Genomic DNA, 19,543 nt, shown 5'->3' on the forward strand with positions numbered 1-19,543 from the left:
ATGTAATCCATTCGCCCCACCCTTCCTAATCCCTGAATGATTGCATTTCTTCTAATTCTAGTTTTAAAATTTTTCGTAACATCTGAGGAAAATGTATTTAAATATTGATTTGCTTTTCAAAAGGTAAAAAGAGTCCACTTTCCTTTGAAAATACTGTACAAATGCTGTCTAACACAGCTTTCCCTCTCTGTGGTGTCTTAGGCACTGTATTTTTCTCAATGTTGTTGTGCCCTTTAGTCCAAATAACATTTGCTTGTGTTTCTCATCTGCAGCAGATGGCCAATAGCCAACCACAACGTTTTTCATTGAAATGATGAGGATATGCTCTAATTGCCTCCCTAACAAAGACTTTGATTACATCTAAATTCCAGGATTTCTGAAGGCAATTTTTTCTTGGTATCAGCCTATTTGTTTCTGACTGATTACCCCTTCAGTGCTAACCTTTCACTCCTTTGTATCCCAGAAAACAACAGAACTTCTTTAATCCAAAATGAAAATCAGGCAAGGTAGCAATGTCTTAAAAGGCACAGTTGAACAATTTATAAACAGCACAGTGTTTATCAGCGTAAAAAGTTGCTTCTTGGAAAAAATGTGGTGAGTGATGAGGACTTCATATGAAGCACAGTTGCTTTAATAACACAGCCCAATGCCCCTCCCCAAATCTGCTATTTCTAGAATTGCCCAGCCACACGTCACACGTTTGCTGTCCTGTCAAACTGTCCCAGCAGGTGACAAGGTTTCTGTGTAAAACAACAGCAAGTCAGTGAGTTGGGCACCTGGATGTGTGTGAATTCACTTTACAGGAGTACAGTTTCTCCCAAAATGAACTTTGAGGAAATGGTCAAGGGAAGTTCAAAGCTGTAGGAGAGCCTATACTCTCTGTTCCACTCCATAGGAAAAAGACTGGGATGTGAGGTCCAGTATTCCAGGTTTAACTACACATCACCAGGAGATGTTTTCTATCACAAATTGCCAAATTCTGCTCAGTCCAAGGAAACAGCTTTGATACATGGAGTCCAGATGCAGCTTTTATGTGATTTCAGTGCTCCCCATGGGAGCACTGGGGCTGAGAGGGGCTCTTGCCATGACAGCTTGCTTCTCCTTCCCCAGCAGATGTCAGAGGGGGCAGAGGCAGGGAATGCTGCCAGACCTGCTGCAACTGGAGGATGAATACCCCATGCAGGCGATTTCCATTGTCTTGGGAGATGCAGGCAAAACAGAGGTGTGACAGAGCCTTACAGAACTTAAAGAAAGACTGACTAATGGGAGAGGAGTCTGAGTGTGGTACTCTAAAATCAGCCAGGATTTCATTGCCTGGGATGGATGCCAGACCAAGCTGTTTGCTTTAAATAATGCTATTTATACACCAGCATCAGACTGCCAATATTTCTAGGCTAAGTCCATACACAAGCTAGGAAAATAGCAAATGGACTTGTTTGTCAATGTGAAAGTACAATTCAAGACACAGACATTGTACCTCAGCATAGATGTTCATTCCAGAAGTATCTGGGCTGTATAAAATGTTTAAGAAAGATGAAAAACTAACTTACAGTAAGACATGAAGAAGACTATGAGACTAAAAAATTTGTATTCCCCCTAAATTCTCATGGAGACCCCAAGGACAGCTTTACAGACAGCAGTATCCCAAAGTGCTCCATTGCTATGCGGATTTGTACCACTTGCCCTATTGTTTTTGCCTTCAACACTATCAGTGCTGCTGCACTTTTCCTGTTTTGGAAAGTCTCCAGCTCTCATGACATTTTTAAGTGACCTTTGTATAGAGTGAAAGTGCCAAATACTAGGCTCCTAAGCAGCATATCTGCATTTACTTAGGGACTTAAAACCCCAAAGCTGTCATTATTTTAATTCTAAATCTCTGGAAAAATAAACGCAACTAGAAGTTTCTTGAGAAGAGGAAGAGAGAGATGGGTTATGTCACAGAAATGGAGATGTAAATAAATAAATGAAGACTAGGTGAGCAGTCCTTTGTTTTTATTCTTTGTTTCCAGATCCGGAAAAACTATCGTTTGTACTGAAGTAAATGTTTATTTCCTTTGCGTAATGAAATAAAAAGCTGAAAACTAATATTCTATTGGAGAGGAGATTTTGCATTTAAGCTTTAAGAAGAATTTACAGGTTGCATCAGGAAAAGCCAAGGAAATACAGAGTTTGTTTGCAGCAGTCTCTTCTCCTTTGCCTGTGGCTCAGGGATGGGAGGTGAGCTCTGCTTAAAAGGCTCTGGACGAGTTCCAGCTTCCCAGAGCCAGGCTGGGGTGAGTGGGTCCAGCAGCCTCACTGGGACTGTGTTGTACTGCAAGGAAGGGAATGAAGAAACTGCAGAGCAAAAATCCAGTTTCAGAAGTCCATTTCAGGCAGATTCTGAGCTGTAGGAAATGTCTCTTAACTCTGTTAAGAGACTAGGAGAATAATCTGGAGGGCCACGTATAATAAGATTTCACACTGTATGACTATTCTTATGGATTTCTGGTGGAACATCTTCACTTGAAATATGTGATTACATTGTGTTTGCAGCAGATGATACAAGAGGCATCATTCTGCCTCCATTCCTTGTTAGAATCACTGAGGACTTGGAGTCACAGAAACTCTGACACACACAGTGGTGAGTTCTAGTGGTAAGGTTAAAGATGGGGCATTTGTCCCTCCATCTAGGTTAGAGACCAGGATAAATTTTACTTAAAACTGCTGTTCATAAATCCCAAAGCTCTCTCTCACTGCTCATATTTTCTAGGGTTCATCCTGTTTGCCTTCTGGCAGCTGCCTCCAGTTAGACTGCATCTACATAAATTTATATCCAAAGCTGGGCCCAGATTCTAGCTTTTCCAGTGGTGGGTAGAGAAGAAAGGTGACCTTTATATCTTTCGTTTGCGTATGATATCCATCTCTTCACTCTGCTTGGCTAAACCAGTTTAGATTCTGACATTCAGTATCTGTCTTAACCTTGAGATTTTGTGCTCTTGCCTGTAAAACCAGTAGGCAAAGGTTCATCCCAGCTCTGCAGTTCCTAATGAGCCAAAATAAACACATGCTCCTCTCACAGTTGCTTTAACCCCACAGAGAAGGCAGGGACAGCCCTGTGTGGTGGCACGGAGGCCACGGGATGAAATAATGTGATTAGGTGAATATGGCAGTGATACTGAACACTGGCCAATGGAGGCAAATATTAATAACCTGCCACAGTGCTTTTTGGTTAAATAGATTTCCAGATGTTTAGGTTTGCTTTTTCTGTTTTTTTCCTTAGATAAAAGCAGCATAAGTGCAGTGGGAGGAATGAACACTTTAGCTACTCAGTTAGGCTTGACAGCAAACTCTATCCAATGCAACTCCTCTGTGTGCTTAATATTAAGCATACACTTAAATACTGGGCTGGAAGTAGGATTGATTGCTGAGCACTTTTAAAACAAAGCCCTCTAGCCTTAAGACTTCTGGAGTTCATTCACACCTGCTCCACACTTTGTTTCATGGGTTTATCTGTTCTTTTGACAGGCAAATATGGAATATATTCCAGCTTTTTTTTTTCCTCCAGTATCTGTTTTCTTCCAAATAAATGCCAGTATATAAATCCTGGTACTGAAAAAAGTATAAACTTTTTGGGATGAGTATGAAACAATGATGTGCTAAGACTGTAAGGCTCCTATGATATATCATACTGGTGGTAAAGATAATTTTTCCTATAGGAGCTATTCAGCAATAAAATCTTTTGCAGGAAAGGAATATTGAGTCCAGGAGATGATATTTGGGTTAGGGTTAGCAGAAGCAGTGTTAGCCCTCTCTCAGATATGGATTACTTGTGTTTCACCATTTTACTCAGAAATAGTCTGACCTTTTGTACAGGCACTATCAACAGAAACGATAGTGCCAGTCAAGAAAGTAAATGTAAATCATTCATGTGGAGCGAAACACACTATTTTCTGTGTTGAGAAGCTTTTATTGGATCACCACAATATTTTGGATTAGTTACACTATGGCTTTGAAATATCAAATTATGGTGTAGCCATTTTCCCAATAAAAGGAAATAAAATAAAGAAGCACAGTGCATGAGGTTTTGGTCGCTGAACTAAGCCGAGTTTTTAGAGCCAGTTCTGGTCCGGCGCAGAGAGGGAACTTCTTCACACTCTTTCATAAACTCTAGTGCAGACAACCCCTTTCATGGCACATTCCTAAGGCATAAAGGAAAATATTAATATAAACATTTTGCTGACATCAGTTGTGTCTGCTGCAGTAACCTCTGAAGACAATGAAAATCCAGATGTCATGTTTTACATCTCTACATGTTTACAGAATGTTTAGAACAAACAGCAAAGATATTTTTATATTGCAAGTAGAGTTGTTTCTGTTTTAACAGCTTTAAACTTAATTAAGTGGCATTTAATGACAAAGAGATTGCAAAATTAAGCTCAGCTTCCACAAACAAATCTACTTTTCTTTGTATTATTGCTGGCTTGGCAGAAATATTGGCCCCACCTAGTTTCTATATCATGGCCCTTCCAAGTTTTCAAAATAGGGTTGTTTTTTTTTGCTTAGAAGCAGAAGTAGCCTGGGTATTTCAGAGGTTAGGCTTCTGGCCTAAAAAACTTTGCTCTTCTGAGTCACAAAATATTTCTCTTGACCCTCTCACCCCTGTGGCCTTCAGTGGCTGCTGATGATTCACAGCCACAGGATGCACGCGACAAAGGCGACAGGATATTAAAAAAATACTTCCTTGGTCTGCAAAAGAGGAGGAGTCCTCCACAACCCTGTATGAGGCAAGGGGCAGACAGCAGGACACCAACAGAAGAGGGACCTTACTTCTCTGCTTTATGAAGAGGGTTTAATAATTAGAAAAAACTTATGCAGAAATGCAGCTATGAGGAGATGCAAAAGCAAATCACCCTTCCTACCTAAAGGAAGGCTTCAAGAGAGCTGGAGATGGACTTTTTACAGGGGTGTGTAGTGACAGGAAAAGGGGGAATGGCTTCAAACTGAGAGAGAGGAGGTTTGGATTAGATATTAGGAAGAAATTCTTTACTGTGAGGATGGTGAGACACTGAAACAGGTTGCCCAGAGAGGTTGTGGATGCCCCATCCCTGGAAGTGTTCAAGGCCAGACTAGACAGGGCTTTGGGTAACCTGGTCTAGTGGAAGGTGTCCCTGTTCGTAGCAGTGGGTTGGAACTGGATGATCTCTAAGGTTCCTTTCAACCCAAACCATTCTATGATTCTACATATGAGAACTCATTACAAAACACAGTCAGAACAAGCTAACAGGTAAAGATGTAATGCTGCTGCCTCCAAACAAGTTGCCAAAATTAGTTTGACTCCAATCTTTAAAAACTTTAATGAAAAAGTGAAATTTTAATTTTAATAGCAACCCTTACAACTAGGGTCCCTAAAAAGTGTTATCTCTCTGACTTGGCCAAGATGGGGAAAAAGAAAGAGCTGTTCCAGGGACAGAAATACCCTGCTTGTAAACTTTTGTTCACAGTTTACAGGTTTCTGTTATTTTTAAACCTTATTCCTTTTAAGAACAATAATGTTGAGAGCAGTAACTATGCTGTCAATTTATGGCAGCTCTGCCAAAATAGTCACTTTAAAGACAAGTTGCTGTATGCAACAACATTTATTTCCTTCCAGATGTTTTCTAAGTTTGGTCCCCTTTTTCTCCCTTTTTATTTATCTCATGATTGAAAAAGTAAGCCAGAATTGATCTGTTTAGACAGAAACATATTGAAGGCTGTATCCTTCTGACCTTTTTCAGTGTGCAAGGAACGTGAGCTTACCACCACCATCTTCCCATCAACAAGTCTTCTCTTTATTGTGGTCTCTTTGCCATTCCACTTCTGCACTTGCACCAATGACCCTTTCTCCAAGGTTACAACACTCTGCAAAGTCCAGGAGAAGAGTTTCAAACTGCAGTCTGAGCTTTGCAGATTAGAGTAGCAATTCACTTTATGTTCAGGAAGATATGCACTCTTGGATAATGAAAATATAATACTCAGTAACATTATATTCAGCACTATATTGTTTCTTCTTTCAGGGCTTTATTGGAATAGTTTGGAAAACTCAAGGTGCACTGATGGAGTAGGTAAAATTTCTCCTGTTGTTCTTCTAGGAGATGTTCAGACCACTTAGATATCATCAGCTGCCTTACCTTGACTTTCCGGTCATCTGCTGTTGTTTCATCAAACTGTTGGCCCAGTTTGAAAGAGATGGTTGTATTTTTGAAGGTGCTTTCAGTTCTGATGGTCACTATGTCCCCTTTCATACTGATGATCACATCAGGCCTTGCCAGGCCACCTAGTTTCCGGGTAGCTAAGCCCACTCCTAGAAATCAGAAACAAAACAATCACTACATTCTAGAAGCAAGAAACTCAGTATCCTCTCATGATTCTTCCACGGAAGAATAGGGAAGATTTTCTTCTCGAATTTTTCAGTGCCTGATTGAAGTGAAATGTTAATTTTTTAGCTGAGACACTACTTAGACAGAGATAGGAAGGTAACGTCAGCATTCAGGGGCTGAGGCAGCCCCAGCTCATAGAGTGCACTTTCAGCAAGAAGTAAAGATATACACAGTTATAGAGCTGTGCACATTTAGCTAAGATGAAACATAGTTTGTTACAAATCTGCGTTAATTTTGTAGAGAGAGAACAGGTAGAAAAATTCAGAGGAATAGACTGGTTCTCATAAAAATTTGTAAAAATCCTTTTAAAAAACCCTTGGCAAATCTGAGAATTTGTACTTTTGCTAATGGCTGCAAGGAAGAAACTGGACACTGAATTGCCAGTGTGCTGTGCTTGTTCATTAAAACATACTGAAGACTGGGTAATTCCTAAGTTGCTATTAGCATCCCTGAAGAATCCTTGCATCTAAACCTCAGTGAAAAGTACAAGTATGAAATATAAAAAATGTTGAGGTATGAGACTTGAGAGCTGCAAAGAGCTTCCAGGAAAATCCCATACCAAAAGCCTTTTGTACTGTCTAGTCCCTTCCAGTCCAGTTCATTGTCTGCAGGTTGTGAGGCTTGGGGCAAGTAGGAATGAAGCCACTGGCAGTGTATCGCTGCTTTACAAAAGCAGAAAGGGGATAGCTGTAGTTAGTGCCTTTGTTAGTCCTATGCCATGCTCAGATGAAAAGATCCGTAAAAAATGGTATAAACATATCTGCAAAGTATAACACTTTAATAACTGCAGTAATTATTCCATACTAAACAATTCTGTTCAGATGTTCAGAAAAATATCTGCAGCTGGACTTTCCTCCCACATTCACCCTGGCTAATTAATTAACTGCAATTCTTTTGTTAGTCAGTCTAACACTTCAAATAAAGGAAAGCAGTGAATCATTTATACAGCAAAAGCAATGCAGTAGCTGACTGTCTGTGCACTTGGCATATAGGAATGAAGCCAGCATTAAAGTGAAAAACAATGCTTAATTTATTACATTCCTGGCATTCTTCAGTAATAGACAGATTCATTCATAGCATTTAGGCATCTGAAACTACAGTGTCATGAGACATCAGCTCCATTATATATTGTAAATTATCATAAGTCACAAGTTAATAGTGCAATCAAGAGGAACAAAAAAATCTGCATCTCCATAGATTACTCTCATGAGAGAAAAACAAGTTAGATCAGTTCAGATTAGTTAGACAGAAGTAAATTTATAACAGTAATTCATCACCTACCTTTTCCAATTTAGATGCTAAAGAAAAGAAATTAAATTATGCTAGAAGAGTAGTTAAGTGCTTTTTGGACAGAAAGAAGGCACCATCCGTGAACAAAACCTTCCCAAGGGAAACTTACTAACAAAAAAAAAAAACAACCAAACCCAGAATATTTCTCACCCAATTCTTTCATATAGTCATCAAAATTTTCACTGGAGACAAGTTTCCAGGTTCCCACAAATCGGTTACACATTGTACAGGCTTTGTGAGGCGCTGGTCCTGCAGAGAGAGGCAGTGGCCACAAAAGCTGTTGGTGGCAGTCAGAGAGATTGTGTGCCCAACTCAGATTCAGTGGTGTCCCTTTAAAGAGGTCCGGTCCCTGTGGCAATTGGGATGGCCAATAGGGGAGGCAGTACCAGGGCAAGACAATGTGCACCTTGTCCAAGGCAGCCGTGCCAGTGCCAAGGCTCTGGGTGACGCCTGCCTTGGCTTCCTCCACTGAATACACCAGTACACGAGGGGCACGTGGGGATGGGGACAGAACACTGCCACTGCACCCGCAGAGCAGTCAGGGCACACTGCAGTGGGGTGTCAGCAACACAGAGACAAGTACAGGAGCACTGCATCCCTGTGAAACCCAGCTCCGACTGTCCTCCCAGTGTTATTCTCCTGCTGCCACCATATAGAATAGAAATCCATAACAAGCATCTCGTCCAAATGCCTGACCAATCCAGGGCTGGCCAAAAATTACAGCATGTTAAGCCATTGTCCAAATGCCTCTTAAACACTGACAGGCCTGGGGCTTTGGCCACCTCTCTAGGAATCCTCTTTCAGTGTATGACCACTCTCTCACTTAAAGTGCTTCCTAATGACAAATCTGAACCTCCCTTGACACAGCTGTGAACCATTCCCACACATCTTACCCCTGGATACCACGGAGGAGAGATCGGCACCTTCCTCTCCACTTCCCCTTCTCAGGAAGCTGTAGAATGCTACCACTATTGTCACCTGTGTGTTAGTCAGATAAACCAGAGCCATATGGATGTTGGAGGAACTGTCAAGATGATGTACAAAGTGGTTTGTGTTGTTTTTTTTTTTTTAATTTCATGATCCATCCTGGAAAGGGTCTGTATTTCTTATCATTTAAAGGCAGAACTGAATTATATTGTTCCGTTGTCTCCCTTTGAATCAGAGAAATGATTCCAAGCTGTGGGTGCTTCCCTGCATATACCCCAGACATGATCACAAAAAGAAGAAGCAGCCAATATGCACTGGCTCACTTTTACAACTGGGCATATTCAGAAAATCAGTGCATCAGTGGAGATTAGCTCTTGTTCTTGACTGGTGGATGGCATGAGAAGGGGCTGAGTCATTAAAGTGCTTATTCTTAGTACAAAGTCACTCAGTGAGAGGCAAGCAACTTTGCAGACTTGGAAGGAGGGCATATTTTATTCTCTTTTGTCTTTCTGCACATGGATAGTTGGTCTGCCATAGGGTAAAGGGATGACTTAAGCCAGCACAATCATATAAGGCATTGATTCACATGTGTCCTATTGCTGTCAGATTTCCTCAGGTATCCCTGCTCCCATGAAGAGATGCTATGATCTCCTTGGACCCTTTTCTTGCTTGTACTGGGGAGCCTTGAACTGGGCCCAGCATTCAGCTGTGGCCTGATCAGTGCTGAATAGAGAGGAAGGGCAATCTCCCTCAACCTCCAACACTCCTAATGCAGCCCAGGACATCACTCACCCTTTACTGCTGATGCATGTTCCTGGTTCATATTCAGCTTGGTGTACACCAGGACCTCCAGAACATTTTCTGCCAAGCCAAAATTGAAAGAATGAAAAATCTGAGTTTTCAACATTCAAAACCAGTTTTTTTTGGTTTTTTTTTTTTTTTTTAAATCCACATTTAGAATTATTGTCTTATGGTTAGTAAAAAACAGACACAAAAACCAAATCCATAAACCACATGTGTATGTGACAGGCAGGAATTTAAAGCACTGTAATTCAAGACACTTCAAACTATTTGAAACTATTTAGTGCAAGACCACATCTGATGTAGTTCTGTCCTTTCCCTTCTTAAACCATCTTCCTGGAGGAAATTGTTGCTTGGTACATGTAAAGATTAGAGACTTCTTTCTGACTTGGGTGAACAATAGTTACCTGTTTGCCTTTTTTGTATGATTGTAATTTCTGGGTTATGACAACCTATAAAGACTCTTCAGGTCTACGTTTTAAGGGCAGAGACACTGGGATTTTATGTCGTGGGACCAAATTTCTTGTGTTTAGAGTTGAAAGAATGAGATGGAAATGGTAGTGTGCCAAGGAGGGTGAGATCTGGGTCCTGACTTGAAAGCTGTCATAAAGAAGAAGGGGAACACCCTGAAACATGTAAATAATAAAGTCTGAGGAGTGAAATTATTGCAGTCTTTGGTTTACATGGTGGTTGTGGAAAATAATAAGGTCTTCAGTCACATATTTTGGTGGCATATGCAAAATGTTTTTAAACCCCTCTCAACAGGGGAAGCTGAACGGAACTTCCCTTGCTGCACAGGTCTCACTGACAGTTCAGTGAGGGGAGCAAAAGTCTGAGTCACTGAAAATAAAAACAAGGCAAAGAACTCTTTCTCCCTCGCAGTGGGAAGCAGATGCTGGATCTGTAACGCGTAAGTAAATGTCAGTCTTCGAAGGTGTTGTCCACACAAAGCTCTTCTAAAGCAGACATGCATAATATCACATTTTGTGTAAAGAATAGCTAGATCTTTTATTCCATCTCTGGAAATGAGAAAACTACTCCTAAATGAAACTATCCATTGTTTCTCGAGAAATGATATGAAAATATTCTACCGTTGCTCCTCAGGCATTCTTTGTTCTTTTATTTAATTGTCTTATCCACATAAAGGCACTTTAACAAGACAAGGCTGCTGCCTTTGGGAAATAAAAGATGATTGGGATGTTGTAAAATCAGACCCAAAGAAATTCAAGATGAGCAAATTAGTCAGAATAGAACAGTTACATTGCAGTACCAGTAACCTTAAGAACAAAAGTAACAGAGAATTATTTATTCAGACAAAACCCCAGTCTTAAGCAGTCTCAAACAATGTTGACATTGCTGCCATCTATCTCTTTGTCACTAAGAAAAATCAGTACTTTCATTTAAAGGACTTACAGTTTAGAAAGAACAAGAGCAGGGAATTATATACCAGTAGAAATAATTGTGGAAACCAATCTTTTCTTCAAATTTAAAGAGGAAAAATGTCAAGGATTGTGAGTACACATGATAAAGGAGAGCCTTGGTTCCCTTTTTTAGCTTATGGTTGATTTAAAATGGGATTTGAAATCATTGAAGTTGGAGATTGTGAAGCAGCACAAGAGTTAAAGTTAAAACTTGATAAAAATAGAGAACTAAAAATTCAGAGACTATTTAGAAATAAAGATACTATTTAAAGAAATACAGAAAGTAAATTTATGTGAATTTCTTGAAAGGAAATATTATCTGGGAAAATTAAGGGCCAAAAAAAGTCTAAATAGATTCCTAGGAGAGCAATTAAGAGAACATAAATAGAAGGGGAGAACAGAGGTCAAAGAGGGACTTGCTGTGAGGACACCAAGGATGTTTTAGCATTGACTCTATGAAACTGAAGGATCAACTCTGAACATGGGGCCAGCAGCCTCCTTTTTCCCAGTAGCTACATTGGAGGGTGCAAATATCTTCTTGTCTCCTTAGCTTGGAACACCCTACAAGACCAGAGCGGGACAGCTGGGATGGGGAAATGAGTCCAGGCTGCACTGCACACATGGTCAAGACACAAAAGTCCTTCAAGTTCTTTCAAGTGGAAATAAATAGTTAAAAGAAAAAAAGAAAAACAACTGAAAGGTCAATCCTCAGAATAAGCCTTTCTTCATCTTTCTCCCGAACTGCTAAAAATCTGTATGTGAGTCTCCTTTCCCTCTTGCCATCCAAGAAACCTGTAAAGGCTAGTGAGTGAATATGGTAAGGGGCAGAGATCTCCTCCTCTCAGCACTCAAGGCGCCTGCTGCGATAAGTCTGCTGCCCACGGGTTTGTAGGGATTTAGTGAGATCCCTCTTTGGCAGAAAGGAGTGCTCTGGGGTGGTTACTGATTTTTGGAGAATAGTTCAGCATGACAGAAGAGAGACCTGTGCTGCTCTGCAGGTAAGGACAAGACACTGATCTGATTTTAGCCCTTAGAAATGTGTGCTCTCACCTCCATGCAGGTCTGAGAGCACACACCTTTTCTTGACAGAGAGGAATCACCTCCATTTATTCAAGCAGTCACTAGACTGCTGCCTTTTTTAGACAATAAATTTTGGCTTTTTCAGAGAATAAATTCCAAACGTGTTCATATTCTAAGAAAAGCATCACTAATACTTCATTATGGTGCTGTCCCTGTTTAAGTTTATAGACAGAATATCACTTTATTGAAATTTCCAAAAATTGAAGTTTTAAGTGTCTTGATTCATTCACAAAGTTCAAAGCCATTCATGAGGTACCAAAATAAATGGTGATGCTTTTAGAATAGATTATCCTTTTCTGAAATATTAGGCTGTGAATGTTACAACTGTAACTGTTGGCTGCATTAAGAATGCAAGTTTTCTGGAAAATAAAATCTGCTATGTGAATATCAGAATATTGGGAATTTTACCTCCGGCAGAGTATTTCCAAATCTGTGGATGATAGAATATATTTAACAATGGGCTGATATTTAATGTCTATATGTAGTTTATTTAAGTGAATGTTTCTGCTTCTTACAACCATCACTCTCATGTATATTTTCTACCAATAAACTGTAGTTGTATCCTAACTTTCATAAATAATTTTGGTTTTGTTAAGTGCTAAGTAGAGTTAGTACTGATGCCTTAGGTTTTAACTTTTGTATTTTTCAAATTCTGTACTGCTTAGTGTGTAATTCTGAAGTTTCTTGTAGCCTGTTAATTTCTGCTCACTTGTGCTAGGTAGACATAACAAAGCCTGCTCTTCAAGGACACCCAGACCATCCTAGGCCCAAAAAGTATAAACCAAAAGGCCTCTCAAGGGGGGCAAGTGGAGGGGAATTACATCATTAAACTGAAGCTTTAATTGGAGAATTAATCCTGATATGCAAATGAACCAAACTTATAAAAGTGTGAAGAACTCGTGACCTGTCATCCATCTTGGGGTCCATCTTGGCAGTAGCCTCTGGCTCCCCAGGGGGTACCTTTGGAGGCCTTTCGAATAAATACCGACCTTATTCCCTTACTCCTGTCTAGTCTCTGTTTCTAGGAGGCCTCTTAAGGCATCTGTACTGCATATATGGGGTGCTCTGAAGCATTCTTCCTTCCCATATCCAACTGCTGTTCTCTAACTTGGTGAGATTTCATAAGCAATGAAGCCAAGGTTAAAACACAGGAGCTGTTCATGGCTTTTTTAACATTTTATGCAGAATTTACTGGTAGTCTTTGGAATCACTTTTAAATTACTCCTCAGCTCCTGTCGAATGTAAAAGTCCTTCAATTTCCGTCTCTGGTTGTATAAAAAGGGCAAAAACTTGGGAACAATCTGAGTTATGCAGAGGAAAGTTCAAGTGTGTGAGAGGTCTCTGCTGTTTGCAGCAGGGACTCAGCATCATCACCTCTGACAGCTGACTTCAGGAATGTCAGGAATATGTGGAATTTGGTTCACAGATCTTAATTGCTCAAGATACGGTCATTTCCCCATTTAGTAGTTAAGGCACACATTTTTATACTTATTGTCCAGGTTTTCCCTAGAAATCTCGATATTTTTTTGTCCTCAATTTAAGCCCTCCCAGGTGTAGAAATTATGGCTTCTGTAGATGCAAAGTTTTGAAATAGGAGACCAGGACTATGGGCAGTAGAAGACAGTAGTTAAAAACAAGCAGAGTTGAAAAACATGGTGTCCAAAGGGCTTTGCATCTGGAAAGGCTCGTGTTCCCAACACTGATCAAGCCTAATGAGTTAATAGAAAATGCATGTAGGTAATAAAGAAGGTTGTACCCATAGCAAAATCGTACTGGCTTTTAGTAAACCTGAATATTTTTTAAGCTATGATTCTTAATTCAAGGTATTTTGCCTATCTAGGACAAAATGAGATATTCAAGACAGGCACATTGACAAAATAATCACAGATGAAAGTTACAGTTGCTATAATTTCACACTTGAGGTAGAAAAGGACAAGATCAAGCTGCTTCAAATGGTCCCTGGGTTTAAAATTGTCTGCATTTGTGCACAGAGGAGGTGCCTGGTACCCTGCTCGTGTTTGGAAGCCAACACCAGGCATCCACAGATCATCCTCCTCCCTGCCCCAGAGAACAACAACCTCTGCTTGCAGCCGAGAAGAGCAGCCCCGTTTTTCCCCTGGCTGTGCACAGACTCCTTGCAGGGGCTAGCCCACATGCAGCCCTCACCAGAGGATGTTTTTGTGTTCAGGTGTACACCTGCCACTGTCACACAGGTGCCACGCACTGGGCTGGCTCTGAGGGAGATGGGTCACGTTGGCTGAGTGTGGTACTGGCTCCAAAGTGCTTTCCTGCACAGCACCCCTTCCCACACGGCATCCCCCCAAGCCCCTTTCTGACAAACTCCAGCATAAGCACATGTTGTAGAAAGCAGAATATTTTATTGAACAACAAATGAGACTAAGTGCGTGTATCTGCTTTGGGATATATCTGAAAAAAGTACAGTTCTCTTTAAAACAAATTTGTGGAGCTTTTCTCCTTTGGTTAAGTTGTTTTAGTCCAGCTTTAAGCATTAGTCCCGTGTGAAGGTGGCTTCTTCATGCTTTTTCATAAACTCTTTTGCAGGAAACATTATTCATGGTGCATTCCTGGAAAGAAAAGATAATTCCATCAGCTTTTATCTCTCACTAAATGCTTGTTAGTCAGAAGGTAGAGAATTACTTATCTATTGGGAACCAGTTTTAGAAAAATTTGCATTTCTCCTCCTCTAAAGCCAATTGCCAAAAGAGTGAAACTCAAGTTTTGAGAGCTTCAGCAACAGAAGTCTGAAAAACAAGCACAGGAGTGAAAGAATTTTCAAGAACTGCTCCAGTGACCCCCAGGAGATTTCTAATCTTTTCTTAAAAATCTCTAATGAGGGCTCCTAGGACTTCTGTGGGGGCTGACTAGACCTGGGACTTGGGCTATATAACCTTTTCTTCTTTCACCTTTTGCAGCTGTGGCTTGTCTTCTTCACACACGTGTGCACAAAACATGCACACACAGAGAGCTTTCAGACTTGGAGCTGCTAGTGTCAGCCTCTGCATGTTAGGCTCTGTCTCATCTGTTTTTCTGTTAGATCAAACTCTGTTTTGTTCAATTTTTCTTATTGAAGTTGTTATTAAAAACTATTTCTATTTATTCTCCTCTGGTCTCTATCCAAAGAAATTTAAATATTGAATTTATGGACACATTATTTTTCCCTAGGGGAGGGGAGAACTCTTCAGGAATTTTGTGTGTGTGTATTGTTTTGCAGCATGTAGGAATCTCAGCTGCCTTTTATGAACATTTAGTCCTGTCCCAGATTCTTCAAAGTGTGTTTTCTAAAACTGTAAAGCAGAGCTGGGAAGCCCCAGACTGTAGGTGGGCCTTACTGGCACCAAGTCAAGCACAATAGTCTCTGACCAGACAAAACCAACCAACAGAGCTTGGACACGTTTCCTTGCTCTAACACCATATTATTAACACAGTTGTTGGTGATGCATAGCAGGATTCCCACAGATGACTGTTAAGCCTCTGCTGAAGATGAACAGGAGTATTCTGCATCAGCCTAGAGTGGATGTATTTAATGTGGGCTTTGCTAATGCTTCCTCTATACTGTCCAGGACTCAGAGATTCAGATATATAAAAGTTTCCCTCATAGGGATGTTGGGTTTTTCTTCCTACACTTTCCTAACCATGTCTTGCTATGGAGAAGACTGTACCATTCCGTAAGTTTATCAGCTTTTCAGTTTTAACTTACACTCTAGACTCAATCAGAGAGATTTCTCACCAAGTGAACAGAGCCTTTTCAGATGCCTTCCCTCCCTGTGTTTGAATCCAAAGTCATACATCAGCCAAACATGAATTCTACACACTGAATTCAGTGATTAAGTAACAAAAATTAACTTACCACCACCAGGTTCCCATCCACCACTTTTCTCTTTATGATAGTCTCTTTTCCGTCCCACTTCTGCACCTGGTTCAGCACACCGTTGTCTAGGGTTATGACATTCTACCAAAGCAAGAAAACAAAGTGTGTCTGTTTCATCAGGGTGCTCTGGTCTCAGGAGAAGGCTCTCCAGATCCAAACAGCACTAAGCACAAAGCACCCAGAGCACTCTTACCTGGGGAGGTAGCATTTCTGCACTGGATGTCAAAATCACAACTCTGCCCTGCTGCTCACACACCTCTTTTGAGAGATGTATTTGCAAAATGCCATTTCTGGACTCACCTTTGTTTTTCTGTCATCTGCTGTGGTCTCATCAAACTCTTCACCCAGCTTGAAAGAGACCTCTGTATTTTTGAAGGTACTTTCTGTTTTGATGGTTATCACATCACCATTGATGCTGATAGTTACGTTAGGCTTGGCCACACCAGCCATCTTCCTGGTAGCAAACCCCACACCTGTAAATAAGATAGGGCACTATGAAATTTTTATCTTTCCTCAATCCTTTGCTCTTATATGTTGGAAAAACCCCCCTCAGTGCTTTTTCCCCTATTGCTTTCTGAGTGTTATTAATTCTATGTTACAGAGATTCTTTTGTAAAATCTCACTTGGTACTGCTATGGACCAAGCTGGGTGGGTTGATGTAAGGAAATTCTCTACCCTCTCATTGTCAAAATAGTAAAAGCAATATTTTGAAGATTGAAATTATTTTAATGCCAGATATTTGCATATAGACTTCAGAATAATTTTCATAGCTTGTACTCTAACTTGTAGGCTTATTGTGTCTAAATGTAAATAAGCAGAAATATATGACGGTTTCTGAGCCACAAAAGCAACAAAACAAACAAACAAGGAAAAAAAAGCAAGCACTTTTTATATTTACAAGTGGGTAGGTTGAATATAAGGAAATGATTAAGAAAGAGCTGGCAATGGTTATGTCCTGAGTAAATCTGGAGTAAAGATTAGGAGTGCAAGAGTCTCATTCCTTGAAAGCTGTCAGAATAAGTCATAGTAAGTATTTTACCCCTAAACTGCAAATAACCCCCCAGCTTTTTAGCATGTACTATTGAATCTGTGCAAGTTACCCCCTGCTTCCTCCACACTAACAGAATGTTGAACCCTTTTAAATCCCAATTTTAATTCTAAGTGAGAAGTCTACACCTTTAGAGAAAAGCATTAGACATCAAATCTTTGCAAGTATCTGCATGAATCCATGCAATTGTCTTTGTTAATATTCACTGGAGGCAGCTACAGAGTTTCATTCAATATAATAACCCTGGCAATTAACTGGTGTCCTAACACAGCAGCATTTTAAATTTGTCTAGGTGTGTTGCTTATAGACATAAGGAAACTTGCTGCTTTAAAGCATCACACTGATTTGCATGTCCAAGATAAAAGCGAATTCACACTAAATATTGCAGTGATGTTTTACTTCCATTTATAACACTACTAATAAGGCATGCCTAGACTTGGCTTACCTGAAATTATTCCTATCAATCAAAGTTTTTTTTCTTTACAGGAATTTAACACCACTAATTGAAACAGACGAGTTCTCCAGTTTAAGACCACCTGATCAAAATAGTGGATTCAACCCCCCTTGATAAACAGCGCAGCCAGAAAAAGCAAGTAAAGACTAAAGTTCAAAATTGGCATTCCTTCCCTGTTCCAGATACAAGAAGTTGAAATAACAATTCTCACCCAGTTCTTTCATATAGTCCTCAAAGTTTTCACTAGAAAGGAGCTTCCAGGTGCCCACAAACTGGTCGCACATTTTGTCAGGCTAGAAAGATGTCTTCCACAGGTTCAAACAGAAATGCAGAACAGGAGAATATTATGAGCTCCAGGAGAAGAGTACTTATCTTTAAAAAGGAGCTGTGGCCACATGATGCTCTGGAATGACCAATGAAGAGGGAGTCCCAGTGCCCAGTGTTTTTCTTCCTCCCCTGCCCCTCCTTTGCCAGTAGGTCATAGTGCTATTATTCATATGCCCTTACTAGCACAAAGATCACTGTCATGTTTTTATTTAATTATTTTTGTCATTCAAGAACACTCTACCTTAAAGGCAAATAATTAAATCAAATTACCTTTCAGAATAAAAAAGTAGGCTTGAGCTCAACCCCCAGAGAAAAATTAATGTTCTCTCCCATACTCTTTCATTTCAGTCCACTATATCAAATGCACACAGCTCAATTCCTAGACTTTCAGATTCAAAAGGCTCATTGGGATCATTTAGCTTGCTTTCAGCACCCCTGCAATCAGAAATTTCCTCTAGAGAAATACAGAATTACAGGAAGAAGTGGATTTGGAGCACAAAGTGAATGCTGGATTTATAGAAGGCTAAGGCAATAAAATTGCTTCCTTGATTGGGGTCTCCTTGTCCTTGCACCACCTGAATCAATCGAAGAATAGGTCTGTAATACGCTTTTATGTAAGGTAGAGGGGATATAGAGTTCTGTGAGAAGAAAAGTAACAAAACAGAGGATTTCTCTCCCTTTTACTCCCATGCTTTCTGAAGAACTATGTCCCAATGACTAGCATTTTGAGTAATTATGGCATAAAGCTAGGCTCTAGTATCGACTCACCAAAGGTTCCTGGACACTTAATTTCTTCTCTCTTTGTGCTATTAAGACATCAATTTGTTTGAGTCAAGTTGTGTACAGGCCTGACATAATGGGTCCATCTTGACTGATCTTCTAAGCCCTGTCATACTTCAGTTCACAAAAAACTATCAGAAAGCAGTTGAGCAAGTTTTAGACCTTCCCTTGTCTGTAATGTGCTATTCCAATGGCAAAAAGCAGCTAATAAGAGCATAGTCCAGCCCCTGCAATTCTCTTTATGTGGATTTTCAGGAATTACTCTGCTGGTTGCTAGGCATCAAGTATTGAGGACCACATATTTTTCTACTTGATGTCTTTGGAAGTAACAATGCTATAGAAGAGTTATTTATACAGGATTGCAAGATCTTAGGGATATTTGTATGGCAAGGGAAGTGAGGAGGTCTCCAGTGCATCCTTCCACTCAGGCAGGTTCACCTCTGAGCCCATATCAGGCTGCTTAGAGCTGTGTCCTTTTGTGGATCAGAAAACTCCAAGGATGGAGCCAGCACAGTTTCCCTGGGCAGCACACACCCCTACCCAGCTGTGCCAAGGGGGGGGAAAGGCTCTTCTTATCTTCTCTCCAAACCTCTCTACTTTCAGCTTTTATTCATAATTTCTCATCTCCTCGCCAGTCACTGTCTGGCTCCAACTCCGTGGCCACTTTCCCACAGGTGTGGAGGGCTGTTTGTAAGCACTCCCTAAGTTCAGCCAGGATGAACCACTTCAGTCTCACAGCCTCTTCTCACAGGGCAAGTGCTCCAGACCCCTAGGGATCCTGTGGGTCCTCTGTTGAACACACTCCAAAACTGGATGGTACTCTGGATACAGCCTAATGAGTGCTGAGATAAGGGGAATAATCACTTCCATCAACCTACTGGCTGTACTTCTGAAAATACAGCCCAGGACGTTTTTGAGCTTTCTGCTACCAGGTCTCAGCTCATTGCCCACCAGCAGCCTGAGGGCCTTTTCTGCAGGGCTTCTCCCTAGGCAGTGTGTCCCCAACCTGGATTGCTCTGAGAGCTGAGCATGTTTGTACATTTATAATTAGTTACCTCCTTATGCCTTTAAGATGTAAGTCTATGGGGACTAGAATAGCTAATATTAGATTTGGCCTATTCTTTTCAAAAT

The 19,543-nt window shown here is 40.5% G+C and overlaps 2 protein-coding genes across 2 annotated transcripts; both read right to left on the reverse strand.

Annotated features, from left to right (window-relative positions):
* Positions 1–3,943: 3,943 nt before the first annotated feature.
* On the reverse strand, positions 3,944–8,462 carry LOC138105255 (myelin P2 protein-like). Its single transcript, XM_069005003.1, has 5 exons — positions 8,092–8,462; positions 7,836–7,934; positions 6,147–6,319; positions 5,776–5,877; positions 3,944–4,178 (listed from the first exon to the last, which is right to left on the reverse strand). Exons 1-5 carry the CDS (start codon positions 8,279–8,281, stop codon positions 4,128–4,130), a joined length of 615 nt encoding a protein of 204 aa, XP_068861104.1. The 5' UTR covers positions 8,282–8,462; the 3' UTR covers positions 3,944–4,127.
* Positions 8,463–14,272: 5,810 nt separating this feature from the next.
* LOC138105256 (fatty acid-binding protein, adipocyte) lies at positions 14,273–17,684 on the reverse strand. Its single transcript, XM_069005005.1, has 4 exons — positions 17,517–17,684; positions 16,104–16,276; positions 15,783–15,884; positions 14,273–14,499 (listed from the first exon to the last, which is right to left on the reverse strand). The coding sequence occupies exons 1-4, from the start codon at positions 17,587–17,589 to the stop codon at positions 14,449–14,451; spliced, it is 399 nt and encodes a 132-aa protein (XP_068861106.1). The 5' UTR covers positions 17,590–17,684; the 3' UTR covers positions 14,273–14,448.
* Between the last annotated feature and the right edge of the window lie 1,859 nt (positions 17,685–19,543).

Source organism: Aphelocoma coerulescens, chromosome 2, assembly GCF_041296385.1.
Source record: "Aphelocoma coerulescens isolate FSJ_1873_10779 chromosome 2, UR_Acoe_1.0, whole genome shotgun sequence".
NCBI classification, from domain to species: Eukaryota; Metazoa; Chordata; class Aves; order Passeriformes; family Corvidae; genus Aphelocoma; species Aphelocoma coerulescens.

Bases quoted from the DNA above. Each gene is read 5' to 3' on its own strand.
- LOC138105256 (XM_069005005.1), bottom strand. From the start codon at position 17,589: ATGTGCGACCAGTTTGTGGGCACCTGGAAGCTCCTTTCTAGTGAAAAC. The intron at 16,277-17,516 runs GTGAGAATTGTT...TCTTATTTACAG, and splicing joins GGACTATATGAAAGAACTGG to GTGTGGGGTTTGCTACCAGG. The intron at 15,885-16,103 runs GTGAGTCCAGAA...TTGCTTTGGTAG, and splicing joins CAGATGACAGAAAAACAAAG to AATGTCATAACCCTAGACAA.
- LOC138105255 (XM_069005003.1), bottom strand. From the start codon at position 8,281: ATGCAGTGCTCCTGTACTTGTCTCTGTGTTGCTGACACCCCACTGCAG. The intron at 6,320-7,835 runs GTGAGAAATATT...TCTGATTTCTAG, and splicing joins TGACTATATGAAAGAATTGG to GAGTGGGCTTAGCTACCCGG. The intron at 4,179-5,775 runs GTAAGCTCACGT...TTTATGCCTTAG, and splicing joins TTGATGGGAAGATGGTGGTG to GAATGTGCCATGAAAGGGGT.